We start from the raw sequence: 23,455 nt of genomic DNA on the forward strand, positions 1-23,455 counted from the left end.
ATTGAGGTGTGCTGTGACTTGCAAACTACGTAGGAGCACTTTGTTTTTGGAAAATATGTGTGGTGCAGTGATGTTGAGTGGGAAAAATAGGTTAAAAATACATAGCTACTGAGCTAATATTTTATTCCTGCTAGCCGGTATGTTTTAAAATCAGGGATTAATACTAGGGAAAGACCTAACTGTAATGAGTATGGTGTGCCTAGTACTGGGTCGACATGTTTCAAGCTTTCCCCTAAAGTGCTTCTTCAGGACCACATGAGGGCCAGCCCGGTGCGTACCACTCCTAAAGTATCCTGTGAATAGGAAACAATGGGGTGCACACCTAATGTGTGTTTACCTGATATTTAATACATACGGTTGTACGCTGACGCGCTGTATTTTTGTTTAGGCAGAAATATGCCTCATCTGCAGGGGTAGAGGGGCTTGTAGTTACACCTTCGTGAAAGCACTCCTCTTGGAAAATGACCTGATAGCACCCCTGGAGACCGCATCTTGCGTGTCAGTGTACAACCGTATGTATTGCATTCAGTAAGGAGGGTGAACGTAACCTTAACCTCTACCTTCCCCTTTTTTTGATTGTTCCAGTTTTGGGAATGGCAATCCGTTATAGGAGCGCAACTGTCAACAGTCTACGCCAGTCCAACTAGCTTTGACTGGAACATATTGAACCGTCTTCCGTGTTCTGCACAGGTACGGGATGACATTTCGACCCATCGTACTCCCCACACCTTAGAATACTAAAACTGTACAATTGCAGAAAGAGCATGGAGAGAGGATTATAAGGAGAACAAAAGCAATTATACAGAGAGACGGTGAGGCTATTTCACATGGACATTTCACAAGCTCAGGCCCCCTTCTATGAGACGAAAATCAATAATGCTGCGACTTCCGCAAGAGAGTTATTCCGAATTACAAAGTCCTTTTTAGAGCTTACCACAAATGCCCCCGTGGTTGAAGCCTCCACGGATGGGTGCAGTGCCTTGGCTAACTATTTTAATGCTAAAATTCTGCAAATCTACTAATCATTTCAAGAGACCAATAAAAGGGATATCTCCTCACCGATAGTTAGAGAGAATGGATGCACACCTATCGTTTCCCAGTACCCCCTTTCGTGGGAGGGAAAATTAGATCTAAATCCTCTCTTGTCTCCGTACCTCTGAGAATCCCTGCTCTTGAGCCAGAAATGATTTCCTCCTCCATGTTGGAATTGAACAACCTGTCCCCTGGAAACAGGCATGGTTCCTTCCTCATGGAAACACGCAATGATTAGAGCTGACTTACAGAAGCCTAATCTTGACCTCTCCTGTCTAGAAAACGTCCGCCCTATCTCCCTGCTTACAGGTTCTATTAAGGTGGCAAAAAAAATGTTAATAGATGTTTATCAAATTTCTTAGAATCTAACAATTATGCACCATACACAAACTGGCTTCAGGCCTAAACACAGCATAGAGACTGCCTTATTGGAAGTAGTGAAGGAAGCAAAAGAGAGAATGGATCAAAGGGTTACAGTGGCTATTGTGCTATTTGATCTTAATGCGCCCTTCAACATGGTCAACCAATCTATACTTTTGGATAGAGTTTGCAGGGCCGGAATTGCAGGGAAAATCCGGAATGGGTAAATTCCTTCTTAAAGGAATGAACATTCCATGTCTTTGATAGGGATTGTTCCTCTGAAAGTCTGCCCGTGACCTGTGGGGATTCTCACTAAGCTTTGCATTGTTCAATATATACCTTTAACACTTGGCAGACATTCTAGCCCCCTTAGGGGACTCTATAGTATGCTATGTGAAGGACACCCAGCTGATGATATCCTTTGCCCCTGGCTCAGACCCTCCAACATTGAATTTAGGGCACTGCCTGGGGCAGGTAACTAGCTAAATTAACTAGTCCTGTCTGAAGCTCAATGGAGCTAAGACGGAACTAATGATTCTGTGGAAAAACTCTGTGGCCCAACAAGGTTTAGGTTTGCCCCCTGGCCTTGGCCCTCCACCGATCCCTAAGGCTGTTATAAAGAGCCTTGGGATGTGGTTGAAAGATACCCTGATCTTGGATGTTGATGCTACTAAAACAATCAGCTGTTTTGGAATGTTGCGAATGCTACACAAGATTTAACCTTGCTGCCTCAGACTTCTAGACGAATGGTGGTTCAGGCACTTGTCCTTTCACTGCTGGAGTATGGCAAATCATTACATTTGGGATCTCCTAAAGGAGTTACCCAGAAATTGTAGACTGCGCAAATTGCGGCAGCACGTGTATTGCTGGGAATCCCCAGGTCACAGTCAGACAAGGATTAAGTTTCACTGGCTGTGGACGGATCAAAGAGTGGAATTTTAATTGTGTACTGTCCACCGTGCCTTACAGGTTCAAGACCCGTCCAGTTTACGACAGATAGTCACCCATTGTCCCCCACCAGATCACTTCAATACTCAGATTGTTACCTCGCCGCCAATCCAACTATTAAAATAGCTAGAAGAGGTGGTTAATCGATTAGTTTTATTGTGGCAGAGCTCTGTAATTCTCTCTCTCCCTCCGGCTATTCGGGTTACAGAGAATGAGCTACCTTTTCTGAAAGCGATAAAAACCTGGCGTTTTAAATAATTCAGTACTTGGGTGCTCTTTCTGTTTTGGTGATGCCGCCTCTGATCCAGTGCTGGGATGCCTTTCGAGTCGTCATGCGCTTTACAAATTGTGCAAATAGAAATATTTGAGCTAATATATATTCCGGTTTTCTGAGCAACAACCTTTCCTCAGACCTCTCAGATTCCCCATTACCTGCCAATGAGTAGCTCATTGAGTCCTGTTTTAATTTTCATTGTTGTATTCTTTTGCATTGTAAATGCAGAACTGCTCATACCAGAATGCAAAGTACCAAAGGATTTGCGCTGCCAATTACTTTGGCTTTTTACTAGTGAAAAGGTTTTTTTTATCGAGCATTATAAACCCACATTGATACATCATGGTCAACAGTGCAAGCTTTGCTAACGTAAGGAACACCTATACGGCCAGTGGCAACTGTTGTAGTGCACACATCTAACCTGTACACAAGGCAGGTACAACAGTGCACTTATTCTCACATAACAGGCACAGCATGTGCTGCAGCTGTGCAAGCTTCTCTCACAAACATGAAACAGTTACAACGAGGCATATCAGTGGAAGATGCCTACCAAATGGAGCATGGGCAGGAGCACTGCAAGCATTATATCCTCATATAAGTTAACTCTGAGACAGCAGCTGCCAAACCACTGGAAACACCAGTTACTAAAGAGCTCTTGTTCTATCTTGTGAAGCAGCAGTGCTAAACATCCAAGAGGAACTTGTGTTCAGGGTCTGGCCTTGACTCCTATTCCCTTGGATCACTTGGTGGCTTCCGACTCACTCAGCCACAATATGCTGCCACGTGCTTAACACTATACACAGTCGTCAATAATATCACACTATGCTGCTTCACATCCCTCTTGAAAAACTGCACTCAGCAAGTCAAGCTTAAGACTAATCTGTATGAAACAGTTACATAAAGTGTGTGGGGGTCCTACTGTATTCAGTACTTTCACCAATTCTATTAAACCTTTGCATGATGCTGTTAACATTCGTTTTTGATACTTATTAAACATGCCAAAAAGTTTTTATTTGCCTAAAAGATTCAAACTCTGGATAACGCAAAATTGGCACAGCTTCAAGAGTGAGAAAACTTAGATTCTCCTTCTGGTTCCAAGTAATATTTCCCTTATTTTACACAGCTAGTTGTGATGGCCCACTCCAATCCAGAAATCACATAATTTAGATATATGTCGTTTTACAATGACCTATCCTTTACACCTCCGGTAAATAGAAACATACATTATACCTTCCACTGCTTTTTAGGTCTCGCCTCTCCATGCGCATTGAGCAGAGCGAGACTATAGGGGCTTAAACAGCGTTTAACCAAGCACACGATTCCACTGGCGATTCCTTGCAGTGCATGTGCTTTTTAGGTCATTGTGCAAGCGCAAGCCCTAAAAAGCGCGTGCACATGCCACCAGCCGACTGCCTTGCATTACCACATCAAAGGCAACCCAGCCTCCCTCCCGCAGCCCCTGCTGCTTCACACCCTCATCGCCGCTCTCCCCGCTCCGCCCCCTGCTGCAGTTTCACGGCCGCCAGGCTCGCATTTCTCCTCCCCCTCCCCAGCCGCCAGCACCTCCCCTCTCTCTCCCCGCAGTTTCGGCCGTGTCTCCCTTTATTTTACTTTTCTTGTTTACTCATGCCTTTATCCCACTTCCCACTAGCTCCCTCTCTTTCTCTTTTTTTAGAATCTCTTATTTATATTCCGCATTCATAATTTTGTAAAAACGTGTCTCCCTATCAGCTTCCCTCATAACTGCCCGAATACGTCTAAGGTTTTTAAAAAAAAAAACAACACTCCCAGGTCTGTACATCTTTGAAAGTCACAACACGGCCGCCAGGCTCGCATTCTCCTCCCCCTCCCCAGCCGCCAGCACCTCCCCTCTTTCTCCCCGCAGTTTCGGCCGTGTCTCCCTTTATTTTACTTTTCTTGTTTACTCATGCCTTTATCCCACTTCCCACTAGCTCCCTCTCTTTCTCTAGAATCTCTTATTTATATTCCGCATTCATAATTTTGTAAAAACGTGTCTCCCTATCCGCTTCCCTCATAACTGCCCGAATACGTCTAAGGTTTTTAAAAAAAAAAAACAACACTCCCAGGTCTGTACATCTTTGAAAGTCACAAACTTCCTCTGTGTGGTCATTGAAAGCTCAGTGGTCCTACAAGTCCAAGATCGGATGAACCACCAGTGTAGTTCGAAGGCTTGTAATGTGGGCTTACTTTCCCATTGCAGAAGTGTAGGTCGTTTTCTGTTCTGTAGTGCTCGGCAAGGCGTGTACTGGCCTTTAAGATGGCTTCTAACCAACATCCTCTACGCTGAAAGGAAACACATTAACTGTCCTCAATTTGTTCATCTCCTGTCTACAACACACACCATAAACCTGATCACGTAGTAGGTCCCAAGGGGAGCAACGTGAAAATAAGACTATCCTTAGACTTCTTTGACACAGCCTTTTACACAATTTCCCCTATCCATCTGCATTTGACTCCGCAATGTCGCATGGCAGTGCATTTTCACAAAACTAAACGTTTGTATTTACAAGCCTGTTTCTTTTTATAGTCCTCTAAATACAACACATATCACATTACAAATGCTATAGGTGTCACGTTTGCAAAAAGTTAAAACTATTGGCATTGTAAATGACAAAGCTATTAATTTTGATATTTTCAAGACCAACGCATAAAAAAAATTGTCATTTACAAAACCAATAGCTCCAACTTTTCTAATGCGAGACCTATTGCATTTCCAATGCTTGTTTTAATCTTCCATCTGCTGACTTTAGGCATACAATAGCCATGATTCCTGGGATGGTCATTTCATGGCTAGACTACTGGGTTTTCCTGAAAAATTCTTGCAAATCTTAATTGATCACCAAACCATAAAGTTTAATTTGCTTAAAACCTAAGTCTGCCATCACATCTTTCTAGTCTCAAAATACTTCTCTGGTAGCCCATCAAACAAGAAATGCAGTTCAAGATACTATGCTTGATACATAAGACTTTTCATGGCAAAGCCGAGGTTATCTAGAAAGGATTATTCAGCCTTGCTTCCTCGCTAAGAATCTACCGCCAGCCAACCACAACTTTATTGCTCTGTAGAACATCTTCCTAGTGCACTTAGGATTTGAGAAATGTTTCTTGAAATACAGGTGAGGTCTGAAGACACCTCTCTCCTGGTCAGATTACAGTTGAGATCTCCCCAATATTTAGTCATTAGGGTAAGGTGTCACTGTATAGAATTTTTCTGGATATTATCACATGCACTTTAATCGTGTCAGATGGTCAAGACCTGATCTACGATCATGGTGCAGAGTCAACAGGGTCCGTCCCATGTTATTTCATTGTATAAATGACAATGCTTGAAATTCTTAGTTTTGTTTAGCTTATTCTCATGCCACTACTGCTGCCATTATTCCTGTTTGTCAAAACACTCTTAAACAGTTTCCTTCTACTTGATGAACACAGAAATACAAATAACTGTAGTCAAGATTGAGAAGTATGTGTTACAGATTTATAACTTACATCTGTGCATCTGTTATAACAGTATTTCAGAGGGAACCAGGCTATAGGTGCACTCAAGACCAGGTTCCATCACTTTCACAATCAGAATATTGTACTAGTACATACGCTGTTATCTCTCTACAGTATCCATCCTAGTACAGGTGTGGTCACCCTCTGGTACTCCACAGGATTACATGGTTTCCAGATACTGATTAAGATGAAGGGAAAGAAAATTCTTGGGCATTCAGTTTTGTGATCCTCACCGTCCCACCCCCTCCTCCACATCACTCTTACATACTGTCTCTGGAGCTTTATCAATAGGGACTTTTCAATGAAATTTCGGATTAATGATCACAGTACCATAAATTGGTTATTGGGCGTGGCTGGTTATTGTTTGAAACATAATTAGATTTATTTCAATGTGTGTCCTTGCCAGTAATAACCACAAATGGTTTCCAGTTGCTAAAAGTCTCCATGTTCTCTTCCTGAGAATACTCATCAATAGTCATAAGCTCTGAATAGTCCTGCCCTCGTGCGGGGATCCCGTAGCATATACATAATATATACACACTCAAACATATATATATATATGTGTGTGTGTGTGTATATATATATATAAGTATGTATGTATGTTTAACCAAATTTAGTACGTAGTGCTGTAAAACACACACACACACACACACACACACACACACACACACACTCACACTCACACTCACACTTACACTCACACTCACACTCACACTCACACTCGTACTCGTACTCGTACTCACACCCACACCCTAACCACCAAATAGGCTAAAATTGCATTGCATTGCATTTTTCATTTAAAATAACCCATATCTATTCAAAAGTTCTGTGACATATAAAAAATGCACTCTTCACTGTTTCGACATAGCCTTTATTTTCAAACAGAAAGGCAGGGAAATAGCAGGCAGTTAGCCCAAAGGCTGCATGTAGAAAACACTACAGATTAAAACTGGTGCTGTGCCTTTAAGACCTCCAGGTTCCCATCATGCCCCACAGGTGACAGGTCAGTCCTTTTTTCCGGCTCCTTCTGTGAGTATCCTGTAGCATTGAGCTAGTCAGTTTTGGACTTTTTGTCATTAATTGATATTTTGTAGTTGACTTTTTTGGCTTCACTCAACATCTTTGAGTACAAGCTGTACTATTTTAATCTTTTTTCTGACTTTGCTGATTTTTTTAATGTCAGAAATGCCAGCCCTATTTAATGAGTGTCCTTCGTTTGGGAAGACAATGGCTAAATCCGACCCACACTCTGTCTGCATTGTCCGTTTTCCATCCTCACACCTACCAGACAAGTGTTATTACTGCCAGCAACTTTCCAGGAGGACTCTTTGGGACAGGGAAAGGATTAAACTGCATGCCATTAATGAGAAAAGAAAATATTCTACAAGTGACCTGGAAGGTAATAAACAGCCTTTTAAAGAGTCCTCCTCTCAAGTGCAGTCTGAGCATAGAAAAAGAGCCGGAAAAAGAAGACAGCGCTCTGCTTCGCCGTTGACAGAGAGACGATCAGCTTCGAACATACTTCTATGCTCACTGTCGGCGTCCAAATAGTTGATAGGAAGACCTTTACCACAGTCAATGTCGAATGAGGAATTGCCAACGACAGTCGACCCCAGGCCTTTCAACTAAGGGAAAGTCGAAGAGACTGTTGTTGCACATGACACCAAGTAAGTCTAAGTCCAGACTTGAAGCAGCATCAAGAACTCATAGACTGACATCAGCTGCTTCACAGCGATGGTCTAGGTCGGGTTCCCCACCAACCACGGAACACAGACGCTCTACGTCTAGGTCCTCCCCGTCGCCCAGACATGGGTGGTTGCCGCCAAGGTCTCCTCCGTTGATGTCAAAAACGCCACAGACAGCGTCCAAGACTCCTCCGATGGTGAGCCATAGACACTCACCACCGAGAATCTTGCCTCCATCTAGGCGCCATTGCATCAGTCACTATCATCGATGTCGGAGCGAAGAAGGTCGCCATCGAGAAGATCTACGTCAAGGCTGTTGTTGTCTCACATGCCTCTACCGGCAAAGGGATAGAGGATGGCTAGTGCGCCTGTACCGACGTCAAGAGCTTTTTCGATGTCGAAGGAGGATCAGGTGGTGGAATCTCAGAGTCCGACACCGAGATCTGCACGGTCGATATCAAAGAGCACATCATCTTCTCCAGGCCTTAGAATTGTGCAGATCACGCCGGAGGGAGCTCTGGCTCCAGGACAACAAACTCCGCTGGTTAATCTGTCACCGAGGTGGTTAAGAAGTGTGAAACAGTGGAGTGTGCCAAGGCGCATTCTAGGATCGGACTACTCCCAAACATATTCCACCTCTTCAACATCTGCTAGAGGAGTGTGCCCATCTTTCCCTGTCACAAAGTCCCCTCGGGATCTCCACAACGATGGCACTCTCCTTCTTCAAGAAGATGTTTGTCTCGAACACCTCATAGGTGGTCTCATACCAGGTCTGGCCATTCTCAATCCTCGAGACTTCGGGGGCATAGACACATCTTCATCCTGGTCGACAGACGCACCCAGAACCTCTGTGGAAGACTATTCCCCTACTTTGTCTGCCACCCCTCCTGCGAGAGTGTTGCCAGTGGACGATATCATCCCGTTTAAAGAGGTTCTATGTAGGGGCGACAAAGCTGAACATTGAGATACTGACTGCAACCACCTCTGCTTCAGTCACCTTTCAAACCCTCCATCACAGCTCATTCACTAGACCTTTACTTGCCCTGGTACCTGGGCTACTGGAACCTGCTCTATATACATGTCTCACCCATGTTTCAATAGGATCGGCGCCACCGCGCATTATTAAAGAGTACAGAACCCCAGACCAAGATCCACTTTTTTTTTTAGATCCGACCCTCCACGGACTCAGTCATAGTGGCAGCAGCAAGAAAAGCTCACACAGGGGCGTCCTCCTCCACAGGTCCACCCAACAAAGACAGCAAGTTAATGGACTCCCTTGATAAGAGAATGTGTAGCACTTCGACTTTCTATATGAAGGTTGCTAGCGCCTCGGCACTCATGGAAAGATATGACAGGTCACTATGGGACTGTCTCTCAAGAACAGTGGAAAAATGGCCAAAAGAAGATCCGCAGGGTTTTCAGGAGATCCTACAGGAAGGAAGACTGATAGCGAACTAGGTCATTAGTGCAGCAGCCGAAGCTTCGGATCTGGCGGCCAATGGTTATTCACATGGCATCTGTGCTAGGCGCTCCTCTTGGCTGCGACTCACAGATCTAAAACATGAGGCCCAACACAGGATTTTAAATCTACCTTTCAACTGAACTTCGCTTTTCGGCACTCGCGCCCACGATGAGATGTCCAGGATGAAGTCCAAACTTGACAGCCTGAAGGCAGTGGGCCTGGAGAAACATAAAGACTTCAGACACCGATACCGTCCTCATGATGGTCACCAATTTCAACAGAGGGTTCAAACACCTCACTGGTCTTCGCAACACTATCTGTCCGGGTCCAACTATCATCCGTGTCGACCAGGATGGGGACGAGGTGTCTCCAAGCAATCAGTTTCCTCTTCTAAGCAGCAGACCAAACAGTGAGATCTTGCTTCCCTCTCCAGTGGGGGGGAAGCATCATGGCTCATCTGGACGAGTGGCTCAACAACACAAAGGAAAAGTTGGTGCTCGATATTGTGCAGAATGGATACTTTATCAGATTCAGATTCAAATCCCCTCCCTACCTGCAATCCTGCTTCAGAGATCATCAGTCCATCAGCAACAGCTACTTCGGACGGAGGCATCCATCCTGTTGCAAAAACAGGCCATCGAAAAAGTGCCCTGGCTACAGCATCAACCAGGGATTTACTCCTTCTGCTTCCTGATTCTAAAGAAAGGACCAACCAGGGATTACAGGCCTGTACTCGATCTCAGACTCTTAAACAAGTTTATCCGTAGAGAAAGATTCAGGATGTTCGCAGTACACCAAATTGTTCCTCAGATTCATCAAGGAAACTGAATGTGCTCCATAGACCTTCAGGACGCTTACTTTCATATCCCTATTTCCTGAAAACATCGAAAAAATTTACAGTGCCTGGTAGCTTCAGAGCATTTCCAGTACAAAGTCCTTCCTTTCGGACTCAAGTCAGCCCCCCGCACGTTCTTAGATTGCATGGTGGCGGTAGCGGCTTTCCTGCGAAAGAAAAAAATCTTCATCTAGCCACATATTAAAATGGAGATTCATACTTAGCAGGGATCTTAACAAATAGATGCATCACTCCAAGAACTGTGAACAGCCTTTATAAAGTGAAACATGTCAGCAACTAGATACTAGAATATAACGATTCATTGTTTCAAAGAATTTGGGATGGATGAAATACGAAAATATCATCAGAATAAATGCAGTATTGAACTAAAAGTTCATTTAACTTGCCTTCCTTTCTCGTGTGTGTTTATGATTACTGGAAACAGTATATGTTCTTTAGTAGCGTGCTACTCGCCGAAAAAGCGCTTCAACACCTCATCAGGGGTAACAAGTGCTGTATAAATGCAACCCTTTTTTCCCTCTTCTATCCCTCCGCTATCCTTCGCAATCCAAATAACTGACTAATACTCACCTCTCAAATTACTTCCATATTTCACTGTACTAATGGACCACTAATCCTTTATGGGTTCCAGAGTAGCGTGCTACATCCCAAAAAGCACTTCAACATCCATCAGGAGTAACAAGTGCTATATAAAAGCAAACATTTTCCCTCTTCTATCCCTCTGGTATCCTTCTGAATCCAAATAACTGACTACTTTATAAGACTGTGTATTTTCGCTTTGTTGGTTCTGTTTTGTTTGCTTGTACCCTTCTTGATGTATAAACGCTTTGGAGGGGGATTTGGAGGCCAGCACCAATGACTCCCCTAGATTCGGTAAGAGACAGGCAGTCTCACTCCTCTATGCGGACGACGCAGTGCTTATGGCCTGAACAAAGATAGGTGCTAAAAGGGCTTTAGAGAAATATAATCATTTCATGGGGTCAAGAGGCCTGAAAATCAATGCAAAGAAATCATTTATGATGGTGTGTGGGAAAGGGCGGGCCGTACATAAGGAAATTAAGGTGGATGGCCTCACTATTGAATGTACAAAATCCTTCTCCTTCCTGGGGGTATTGCTTGATGGTTCGGGCCTGTGGGGGGCAGCCATAAAGTCCAGGGCCTTGCTATTTAAACGCTCTATAGCGGCACTCATGAATTTTGCTAAACAGCTGGGTAAAAGACCACCGGAATACTTTTAAAAATCTACAAGGCTAAGTGTAGGAGTATTGCCCTATATGGGGCTGGTATCTGGGGGATCCAGAATGCAATGATCATTCAAATAGTCGAAAACGGTTTCTTAAAATATTTATTAGCACTGCCTCAGGGTGTGGCAACATTTAACTGCCATGCAGAGTTAGGTCTGGAATATATTTCAGAACTTATTAAACTCCAGCCAATATTACTCTGGCATAGGGTATGGACGACGGACGCTTTGGGACTCAATCGGGACATCATAAAGGATGCGATGGCCCTTGACAATGTTAATCTATTCCTTGGTTAATGTATGTTAAGAATACTCTCTCTGATCTGCAAAGACCAGAGTTATATAGTAACCCAGCTAATAATCTTGGAATTTCAAGGAAAGACTTGAAAAAATTATGTATTAGTCACTTTGATATATTGAGAAGTACAGGTGAACTCCTGAAATGTTCAGTCATCAAACACCAAGGGACCCCGATATGCCAGTGGATCCAACCCTATTTATCCATTTGCACTGTGGGTTTCGACCGTTTTATATTAACACGGTTCAGGTTTGAGCTAATTTTCCGCTTGGTAACCTTTCCTCTGAGAAACGATTGGTCACGGAACCTGGCACCCTGTACTTGTGACAATACGTCAACACAATTTACTTTTCATCTAATTCTGTTTTGCAAATATTATAATGTTGAACGCCGAAGGTGGATCAGACAATATTTGAGACAGAACCAATGGCGACAATGTAGACCAGCATATTTAAGTCTATTGCAATTAGGGAGTGAGAAATGCATTATGGTTATGACTGGCTTTTTAAAAAGTATTTTAAAGAAATGAAAATTAATGATGTTATCTGATTGATGAATTAATAGAGATAATTAGTGTATGTATTATGAATTGCTTTATATCACTGATGTACTAAATTAATCCTTTTTAATTTAACAGTTTTTTTTATTGGATGATGATTAAGTGTTTTATGGAATGTGTATTTGTATTGTGAAGCTTTTATGATTTTATACTTCATTTAAATCGAATAAAGCATTTCTCATTCTTCTGATTCTGTATAAACTGTAAAGCGTTCTCATACCCTCGGTGGTCATGTTCGCACTATATAAATCTTTCCAAATAAAATAAATAAATAAAAACCTATCCACCACTCAAATTACTTTCATATTTCACTATACTAACTCACCACTAATCCTTATGGGTTCCGGAGTAGCGTGCTACTCGCCGAAAAAGCGCTTCGACGTCTCATCAGGGGTAGTAAGCGCTATATAAATACAATTACAATACAATATCTAGACGACTGGCTACTCAAGAGTGTGTCTCCAAGTCTTTTACAAGAACACCTGCAGTCAGGTGAAAAATCAGTTGGGTCTGTGCGTCAACTACAAAAAGTCCATTCTTAATCCAACTCAGAGAATTCACTACCTGGGCACGATTCTAGACTCTGCAGAGGCAAGAGTGTGCTCTTCTGAGGAGAGGTTATCCTCAATCAACTGCAAGTGTTGCACTTGCCTCCGCACACCTCGTCCCACGGCCAGACAAGTATCCTCTCTGCTGGGGTCCATGGCTTCCTGCATCTTCATCATTCCCAATGCCAGACGACATATGAGACCTCTGCAGCAGACATTAGAAAATCAGTCATCTCAGATCTCCAACTGTTGGGAGGACACCATAATTCTTCCTCAGATAGTCAAAGACTCCCGGAGATGGTGGATGCAATGTCATCATTTGTTGAAAGGAGTCCCGTTCCATCAGGAACTTCCCAAACAAACACATCCCACGAAGGATGGGGACCATCTACAAGGAAGTCATACGCTTTCAAATGGAATCGCTTCTGCCTGTGGTGTACTGCCAATGGTCATAATCCCATTCTTGGAAAGGATCATATTATTCTCCCATACCTATTGTACTTGACTAAATCAGGTCTCCAGTTTACTTCTATTAAAGTGCACTTGGCGGCAATTACAGCTTATGGAAAGTTGCCCACGCAAGTCTTTCTTTCAGATGCCAGTAGTTAGGGACTTCCTTGAAGGGATGAAAAAAGTCTATCCTCCAGTTAGGTCTCCTGTAGGAGCTTAATGTAGTCCATTCTAAAAAAATGGGTCCTCCCTTCGAGCCCATTCACAAAGCATCACTGCAGCACCTGACGTGGAAGGCTGCTTTCTTAGTGGAAATTTCCTCTGCTCGCAGAGTGAGCAAGAACCAGGCACTATGTTCTAAAGAGCCTTATCTCATTCTCCACGCTAGCAGAGTGGTCCTGAGTACCCACCCTAGTTTTCTACCTAAGGTTGTCTTGGATTTTCTTATTAATCAGCCAATTACTCTCCCCACCTATTTCCCGAACCTTACCACCCCTCCTGAGAGGGCGTGCATTCTCTTAACATCAAAAGGGTTCTTAAATTCTACCAGGATAAAACTAAGAACATAAGAAAGTTGGATCGTCTGTTTGTGAATTATGTTCCAGTACACACCGGTCTTCCTTCTTACAAATTGTCTATCTCTAGATGGATAGTGTCTTGTATTACCATCTCTTATCATTTAGCTAATAAGTATCTCTGTGGTAAAACCAAAGGCTCATTCCACTTGAGGGAAGGCCTACACTACGGCCCTTCTCAGAAATGTACCCATTGCAGAGATATGTACGGCTGCTCCATGGTGATCGGTACATACCTTTGCCCGCCACTACTGCCTAGATTCTGATACTCAGGCTGATGCTCAGTTTGGGCATGCTTCTTAATTAATTGTTTCAATAAGCTGTTTTCAAAGTGTACTAGTTATACTTGTATTCATCTTCAGGATTCTGAGGATGGGCTTGCTATTCTATTCAGTGCTTATGACTATTGGTGAGTATCCAAAAAATCAAGAGAAGGGAGGAAGAAGCAGTGATTCATTTGGCTTCCATGCTTAATAGTTTGTAATCAAAAGAAAATGAACCACGTATCTTGAAAAAGTCAGGGTTTATAAGTGTTGTACTGAGGCCCTCATAACTGGGTGATAACCTCTGGGTTGCGGTAAGAAGCTACAACAAGGACATGCAAGTAGCATTCTAGAGAGCTCCCGCAGCACCCAATGGAGTTTAATTAAACTCCCATAAAGTTATAGGTAGAACCATAACCATGTAAACCCGTCGATTACATGAAATAATGACGAAGATGGTTAAGTGACATTAACGTACCCAATGTGTCAAAGCAATCTATCATGTTATCTCTATGACTAAGGTCCTGATGAAAGTCCACCGATCTTTAGATACACCCATGGACTGAAACATGTCGACCACTGAAATCATCATTATATAGGTGCAGTGGACTATTTGCACATCCACTAGAGCACCACACATTGGGTTTAACCTTACCCCATCCTGACGAATAAAACAAGAGTGCAGGATAGGAGGTATTTTAATGTATCACTTTTTTCCACTAACACTATCAAAATCACGACCGTCAAAGAACCAGATGGTCTCCCTCCAGGTGGAGAAAGGTTGACTGCCTGGAGAACGGGAAACTCAATCCTGTCCTGCCTGACCACAGGCACTACCTGCGGTTCACGGTGGGCCACAAGCACTTTCAGTTTGCAGTGCTTCCTTTTTGCCTTACTAGCGCCCCTCCGGTGTTCACCGAGGTGATGGCGTTGGTTGGAGCTTATCTGCGGAGATCAGGGTTGCCAGCCTTCCCCTATCTCTACGACTGTGTATTGAATGCGGGCTCACCCCATGCTGTTGTTTCCCATATCCAGACTGCAGCAGACCTGCAGTCGATGGGTTTTACTATCAACGTGCCGAGTCACACTGTATTCCCTTTCAGACACTCCCTTTCATTGGAGCTGTTCTGGACACGGTACAGTTTGGGGCCTATCCTTGCAAGTGACAAGTCCAGGATATTCAGGCTACTATACTGATGTTTCAGCCTCTATCCTGGATTTCAATGAGTCTGACTTTCATGGTTCTGGACCTCATGGCCTCCTGCTTGTGACCCTTGTCCTCTGCCATATGCAGGCTCTGCAGTGGGATTTAATATTTCAGTAGGTGCAGCATCAGGGAATTCTGTCCAACATGATCCAGTTCTCGGAGGGAACAGCAAAAAATCTCCAGTGATGGGTTATGGACGGCGATTGAGGCAGCAGCAGACCCTTTTTCTATTCCCCTACCAGATCTGACGTTGGGTACAGATTCGTCACTCCAGGGCTGGGACAGCTGTCTGGGAAAGGTGGAGATCAGGGGACTCTGGTCTCTGGCGGAACCTGTACTCCACATTAACCTACTGGAGCTCCAGGCGTTTCAACTGCCATTGGAAGCCTTTCTACCCTCCATCAAGAGAAAGCTAGTGCAGGTGTTCACGGACAACACCACCGCCATGTGGTACTGAAAAACAGGGCTGGGTGAGTACAAGGTACTCCCATTCCGCTTCAAATCAGCCTCAAGAACATTCTCAAAATGCATGGCTGTTTTCACAGCATTGTTAAGGAGACAGAAGAACTTTGTGTATCCTTACCTGGATGACTGGCTGATAAAAAAGCTCCTCTCCATCTCAAAAAAGGAGCAATTTTGCATATCTGTAAAGACACTTGTGCCTGGGTCTTCAAATCAACAGCTGATCCAGTCCTGAAATCAAACAACTTAGGCGTTACACTGGATACACAGTCCGCAAGAGTGTATCATACATCGGAGACACTATCATCCTTGACTTGGAAATTCTGTACTCTTCTGCAGTCTCATCATACTTCTGCAATACAAATAGCTTCTCATCTGGGGTATATGGCTTTTTGCATCTTCATTGTATCAAACTCAATGTTGCACATGAGGCCTTTACAGCAGTGTCTGGAAGATCAGTAGAACTAGCTTTCCAACCGCTTGGATGACAAACTCAGATTATCACAAGCTCTGCAACACTCTCTCCCATGGTGGTCGCAGCGGAGCTGTCTCATGGTGGGGTACCATTTCACCAGGAACCTCCTTCCAGGGATGGGGAGCTCACATGGGTTCATTTCAGACTCTGGGTGTGTGGTCAGACAGAGGACAAACGTACCACATCAGCATGTTGGATCTGAAGGCAGGCCTCTTGGCTCTAAAATCTTTCTTTCCAGATCTCACGATGAACTGCGTCCTTTTCCAAGCAAACAAAAACAACATCCATGCATTACTTGAACAAGCAGGGAGGAACTCACTCTCGTCCTCTCTTCCAAGAGGACCATACCACTGGAAACTGCTACTCGCCAGGAATCGCACCATAACTGCCATCCAATTAAAAACGGGCAGGTAGACTATATCAGTCCCAGTTTCCAAGACAGTCAAGACTGGGTTCTCAACAATGACTACTTGCAAAAAATCTTTAAGGAGTGGGGATATTCTCACATAGACCTGTTTGCAGACGTCAGCAACAGAAAGTGTCACTTCTATGCATCCAGGTTCTCCCAACAAGAGTCGCAGGGGAATGCTCTTTTGATATATTGGTCAGGGAAATTTCTTTACAAATTCCCACCTCCTCCTCTCATTCCAATAGTGATTCTCAAGTTATACCGGCCTCACAACAGGATGATTCTCATAGCCCCAGAGTGGCCTCACCAATAGTGGTTCACAGACCCATATCTTTCGGAGAAGCCCCACAAGAGACTTCCATGTTGACAGGATTTCCAGTTCAAGTTTGATCCCGACCTCTCATCCCTGAATTTAATAGCATGGGTCCTGAATTTCTCCAATATGGACATTTAAGACTTCCTAAAGCGTGGATGAACCTTCTCAAGGAGGCTATGAGACTCTCTACTAGACGATCATATGCCTTCAAATGGAAGAGGTGTTATTTGTGCTTTATACAAAATGGCCACAACCCAATTTCATGTGAAGAGGATGTACTCCTCCCATATCTCCTTCACTTGGCTAAATCAGGGCTACATTTCTCTGCCATCAGAGTGCGTACACCTAGCAGCTATTACAACTTAAAGGAAATCTCCTTCTCACACGTCTTTTTTTCACTCAGACTCCCAATGGTAAAAGACTTTCTCGAACGGCATAAAAAGGTGATTCCCCCAGTCCAGATTCCCTCTACTCCGGTGGAACTCAATATTGTCCTTTACTAATTGATGGGCCCTCCATTTGAGCCAATACATAAAGCCTCTTTGCAATATCACACCTGGAAAGCAGCTTTTTTTGGTGCCAATCACTTCAGCTCATAGGTTAAGTGAAATTCAAGCTGTCTGTTCAGTGCTACCATGTACTGTTTAACTCCAGTAGAGTGGTTGTGAGGACTCATCCTAGTTTTCTACCAAAGGTAGTTTGAGTTTCACATCAATCAGACTATCTCTCTGCCTTATTTTTTCCTTACCCCTTTGAATCCAGCTTAAAGGTCTCTGCATTCACTGGATGTTAAAAGTACTGAAATTCTACTTAGACAAAACCAAGAGTATTAGGAAATCGGATCACCTGTTTGTTAACTATGGTCCAGTGCGAACATGTTTAGCATCAACTAAATAGCCGATTTCAAGATAGATTCTTTCATGTATATTACTGTCTTACCAGCTAGCTAAGAAATTACCAGCTAGACCCAGATTTCTAGTGGAAAAGCTGCTACTGCAGCTCTGTTGAGAAATGTACAATTTTCTGAGATCTATAAAGCCCCTACCTGCAAATCTGCTCATAACTTGGGCATGCATTACTGCCCGGATTTATATGCTAGGACAGACACTCAATTTGGACAGGCTTCGTTGAGAAATCTTTTTTTGTTAAAAGTCCACTTGTTGTGTAATGGGCATGCTATTCTATTCAGTGCTTATGACTATTGATGAGGATCTCCTAGAAGAGAAGGATAAATTGCTTAACTGTAATCGTAGTTCTCTTCAAGGGGAATCGTCACTAAAGTCATAAGGAACGCACCCACCTCCCTGGACGGAAGCCAATACAGCTCTCATCTAGTTCTGGATGCAGGCTCCTTTAGTTTCCCCCCCAAAAAAGCCCTAACAGAACTGTCACCTGTGGGGCATGATGAGATACAGGGGGTACTGTGAGGTTCTTAAAGGCAGATAGCCGATTTTGTATGCTTATTCTTTGAATACAGCCTATTAGTTGACAGTGCCTCATATTCTCTTTCCTTTTGTGTTTTAAATGAAGGTTTTGTGGAAGGCTTCCTATATTCTGCTTTTTACTTTACATGAATTGTATTGATTGGTATGGTTTTAAAAGAAAAGTAAATGGAATCTGGCCATTTTGTACCCTTACTATAGGCTGCATATGTGTGTGTGTGTATATATATATATATATATATATATATATATATATATATATATATATATATATATATATATACATACATGTGTGTGTATATACATGTGTGTGTATATACATATATATACGTGTGTGTATATACATGTATGTATATATATATACATGTGTATGTATATACATGTATGTATATGTATGTATATACATATATATACATGTATATACATGTATGTATATGTATATATATATATATATATACATCCTTAACCTGTGGTACCTTGGAGCTTTCATTTACACGCGGCAGCCCAGCCGCGAAGGGTGCACCCCCCCGCTGAAGATCTATGGGGGTCACGGGTCGGAAGTTGCCAAACCTGTTGTGAAGCAGCAGCCGAGGGATCTATGGACATCTGCATCCCGGGCCCATCCAGGGCTATAAAATGGCAGAATACGCACCCATACAGGGAAGAGAAACGAACTACAAGTCCCACAAGGCAGTGCGTTCCAACCCACACGAGTTTGCTCATCTGAGGGCGGTTAAATAGTGGGAGTGTCAAAGCGTCAGAAACTCAAGTCGAGCCTCTGAAGACGAGCGTAGGCTCAGAAATGCGTCAGACTTTCAATCGAGACATGAGAAGCTGCAGACTGGGGTGCGGTGATGTCTTTTACCCGTTTGAAACAAGGGCTGCTGGATGAGTGCATCCTTAACCTGTGGGTACCTTGGAGCTTTCATTTACACGCGGCAGCCCAGCCGCGAAGGGTGCACCCCCCCGCAGAAGATCTATGGGGGTCACGGGTCGGAAGTTGCCGAACCTGTTGTGAAGCAGCAGCCGAGGGATCTATGGACATCTGCATCCCGGGGCCCATCCAGGGCTAAGAAATGGCAGAATACGCACCCATACAGGGAAGAGACACGAACTACAAGTCCCACAAGGCAGTGCGTTCCAACTCACACAAGTTTGCTCATCTGAGGGCGGTTAAATAGTGGGAGTGTCAAAGCGTCAAACTCAAGTCGAGCCTCTGAAGACGAGCGTAGGCTCAGAAACGCGTCAGGCTTTCAATCGAGACATAAGAAGCTGCAGACTGCGGTGCGGTGATGTCTTTTACCCGTTTGAAACAAGGGCTGCTGGATGAGTGCATCCTTAACCTGTGGGTGCCTTGGAGCTTTCATTTACACGCGGCAGCCCAGCCGCGAAGGGTGCACCCTCCCGCAGAAGATCTATGGGGGTCACGGGTCGGAAGTTGCTGAACCTGTTGTGAAGCAGCAGCCGAGGGATCTATGGACATCTGCATCCCGGGGCCCATCCAGGGCTATGAAATGGCAGAATACGCACCCATACAGGGAAGAGACCCGAACTACAAGTCCCACAAGGCAGTGCGTTCCAACTCACACGAGTTTGCTCATCTGAGGGCGGTTAAATAGTGGGAGTGTCAAAGCGTCAGAAACTCAGGTCAAGCCTCTGAAGACGAGCGTAGGCTCAGAAACGCGTCAGGCTTTCAATCGAGACATGAGAAGCTGCAGACTGGGGTGCGGTGATGTCTTTTACCCGTTTGAACCAAGGGCTGCTGGATGAGTGCATCCTTAACCTGTGGGTACCTTGGAGCTTTCATTTACACGTGGCAGCCCAGCCGCGAAGGGTGCACCCCCCCCCCCCCCCCCGCAGAAGATCTATGGGGGTCACGGGTCGGAAGTTGCCGAACCTGTTGTGAAGCAGCAGCCAAGGGATCTATGGACATCTGCATCCCGGGGCCCATCCAGGGCTATGAAATGGCAGAATACGCACCCATACAGGGAAGAGACACGAACTACAAGTCCCACAAGGCAGTGCGTTCCAACTCACACGAGTTTGCTCATCTGAGGGCGGTTAAATAGTGGGAGTGTCAAAGCGTCAGAAACTCAAGTCGAGCCTCTGAAGACGAGCGTAGGCTCAGAAACGCGTCAGCGTTTCAATCGAGACATGAGAAGCTGCAGACTGGGGTGCGGTGATGTCTTTTACCCGTTTGAAACAAGGGCTGCTGGATGAGTGCATCCTTAACCTGTGGGTACCTTGGAGCTTTCATTTACACGCGGCAGCCCAGCTGCGAAGGGTGCACCCCCCGCAGAAGATCTATGGGGTCACGGGTCGGAAGTTGCCGAACCTGTTGTGAAGCAGCAGCCGAGGGATCTATGGACATCTGCATCCCGGGGCCCATCCAGGGCTATGAAATGGCAGAATACGCACCCATACAGAGAAGAGACACGAACTACAAGTCCCACAAGGCAGTGTGTTCCAACTCACACGAGTTTGCTCATCTGAGGGCGGTTAAATAGTGGGAGTGTCAAAGCGTCAGAAACTCAAGTCGAGCCTCTGAAGACGAGCGTAGGCTCAGAAACGCTTCAGGCTTCCAATCGAGACATGAGAAGCTGCAGACTGGGGTGCGGTGATATCTTTTACCCGTTTGAAACAAGGGCTGCTGGATGAGTGCATCCTTAACCTGTGGGTACCTTGGAGCTTTTATATATATATATATATATATATATATATATATATGTACATGTGTGTATATATATATATATATATATATATATATACATGTATGTATATGTGTATATATATATACATGTATGTATATATATATATACATGTATGTATATATATATATTTTCCATTGCTGGTTCCTTTTGCCACTCTGACAGCGCTCAAAACGGGTGCGGTGCCCTGCAGCTGAACCACGCTGCTAATCCATTTATCACAGCTCCCTCACGAAGGAAACAATTGGGTCGCACTCCACGGGTTATATTTTGCAATTTTTTTTTTTATTTTTTCATTACATTCCACAGGCAGTTGTTACGATCTACGCGTTTCGGTATTTCAAATACCTTGCTCACGATATAAGTATATATATATATATATATATATACATGTATGTATATGTATGTATATATATATATATATATATATATATACACATGTATGTATGTATGTATAAATGTGTAAGCAGTGCTCCGAGGTCTCCGGACTATTCAATGCTTATAACTTTAATGTGGATTCCCCTGGAAGAGAATTTAGGATTGCAGGTAGACAATCTATCTCCCAATGGATTCTGCTCTGTATTAAGCTATGGTACACATTGGCCAAGAATCGCCCCCTGAGTATTTGCATGCTCATTCCACCAGAGCTGAGGCTGTGACCAGTGTGTTGGCATGCAGAGTTCCTTTTCTGGATATCTGCCAGGCAGCAATGTGGGCTTCACTACACACGTTCACAAAGCATTACTGCTTGGCTAGTCAGGACGGGCACTTGGCTCTTTCGGTCCTTCTGGACTTTCTAATGTGAAGCAGTTTTGCAGACCAATCTCCAGGGAGGTATTGCTTGGGAATCTTTTTTAAAGTAAGGAATCAGTAGCTAGAAGATTTAATCAAAAGAACAAGTTACTTACCATCGGTAATGCCTTATCTGGTACTCTATCTTGCCACAAATTCCCTACTGACCCACTCATCCTCCCTGCTCTGCGAACAGATTTCTTGAGGCAGGGATTTTACCCTTTTAGAGCCCAAGTTTTCGACACCAGTGGTCTGTGTTTTTCGTGACTCCACGCTCCTGACGTGGAACGTGGCAAAAAGAAAGCTGATGTCAGCGTGCTGGGTTGGTGCCTATATAGGCAATGTTCATGCCACCACTGATGATGCAGTGCGGAGCTGAACATCGCCACTTACTGGCACACAGGTGTACTACTCACAAAACAATTCCGGATCCAGCCTGACACCTGGGGATAATTCTAAGATAAGGAATCTTCGGCTAGATAGTCTCTACCAAATAAGGCTTTGCCGAAGGTAAGTAACTTGTTTATTAATGATTTTTTTTAAGTCTGCCAGTATATCTTAATTTTAAAATATTAATGGACCTAAATATGCCTAATATTGTATGTCCTCTTAATTCCTTTGCAGCATTTGCTCCCATTCCTTTTGGCGGTATCTATCTTCCTCTTGAAGTCCCAGCTAACAAATGCCACCGTTCACCTCTGGTGTTAGCCTATGATCAAGCACATTTCTCTGCACTGGTATCCATGGAGCAAAAAGAGAGTCCAAAAGAACAAGGTATTATGGTTACATGGTTTATAGTTGTTAACTATTAATTGGAGATTATCTGTGCATACAAAGCAGTATGGACTTTGTGAGGACTCATTGTGAATGGTTATATAGTGGTGGGTTTAGCTTTTTTTTTTTAAATGTTTGGAACCAAGCTGGTGGTGTAGAGTTTAGGCAGTTCATTGTACAGTCCCAAGAGGGAAGGCTCACATAGAATCACTTTAGTGATATTTAATGCTTATGTAGTGGTAGACTTTGACTGAAGTCCTGAGGATGATTGATGTGCCATGTACACCAATTAATGGATATGTGTCAGTGCATACCCATGTCTGCCTCTTCAAATTCCTATTGATTAAAAAATCTTGTATTTGATGAGGTTTAACTGTTTCCCCACAACATTGTATACAGATTTTGAAACCTCCATGTCCGGGTTCCTACCTACAGTTATCATAAGCACTGCCCTTGCACAACCACTTTACACCTCACTTGTGCTTTCTAGTCAAGGTGGGATTGAACTTGGAGTTCATTTACTTACGTTTTTCCCTTTTCAATGAAACCACTGATCTTTAACTCATAAAAATGATTCAGGCACAACTAATAATTAGTAATATTAAGGGACCTATAGAGTAAGTCCAAGTTTCTACACCAAGTAGTTTTTTTCTAACACTGATCTTTATTTCCACTTTATTTTTTTCTTTGCTTTCTGTTTACAGTACTGATGCTTTAAACATTTAGCTTCAGTAAAATGCAGATTTAGTGGAAGTTTGAGCTGAAATTCTGCATTTTAATGTTTAGTTCCATAGACCT

General features: G+C 43.7%; 1 protein-coding gene across 2 annotated transcripts in view; it reads left to right on the top strand.

Annotated features, from left to right (window-relative positions):
- OTUD7B (OTU deubiquitinase 7B) overlaps positions 1-23,455 on the top strand; it is a 395,374-nt gene that overhangs the window by 305,149 nt on the left and 66,770 nt on the right. For both annotated transcript variants that reach the window (XM_078670064.1, XM_078670063.1), the window contains exon 8: positions 22,508-22,657. In XM_078670064.1, the coding sequence (XP_078526190.1) occupies positions 22,508-22,657 (150 nt within the window). The remainder of the gene's footprint in view (positions 1-22,507; positions 22,658-23,455) is intronic.

The sequence above is a fragment of the Lissotriton helveticus genome, chromosome 12 (assembly GCF_964261635.1).
Source record: "Lissotriton helveticus chromosome 12, aLisHel1.1, whole genome shotgun sequence".
NCBI lineage: Eukaryota > Metazoa > Chordata > Amphibia > Caudata > Salamandridae > Lissotriton > Lissotriton helveticus.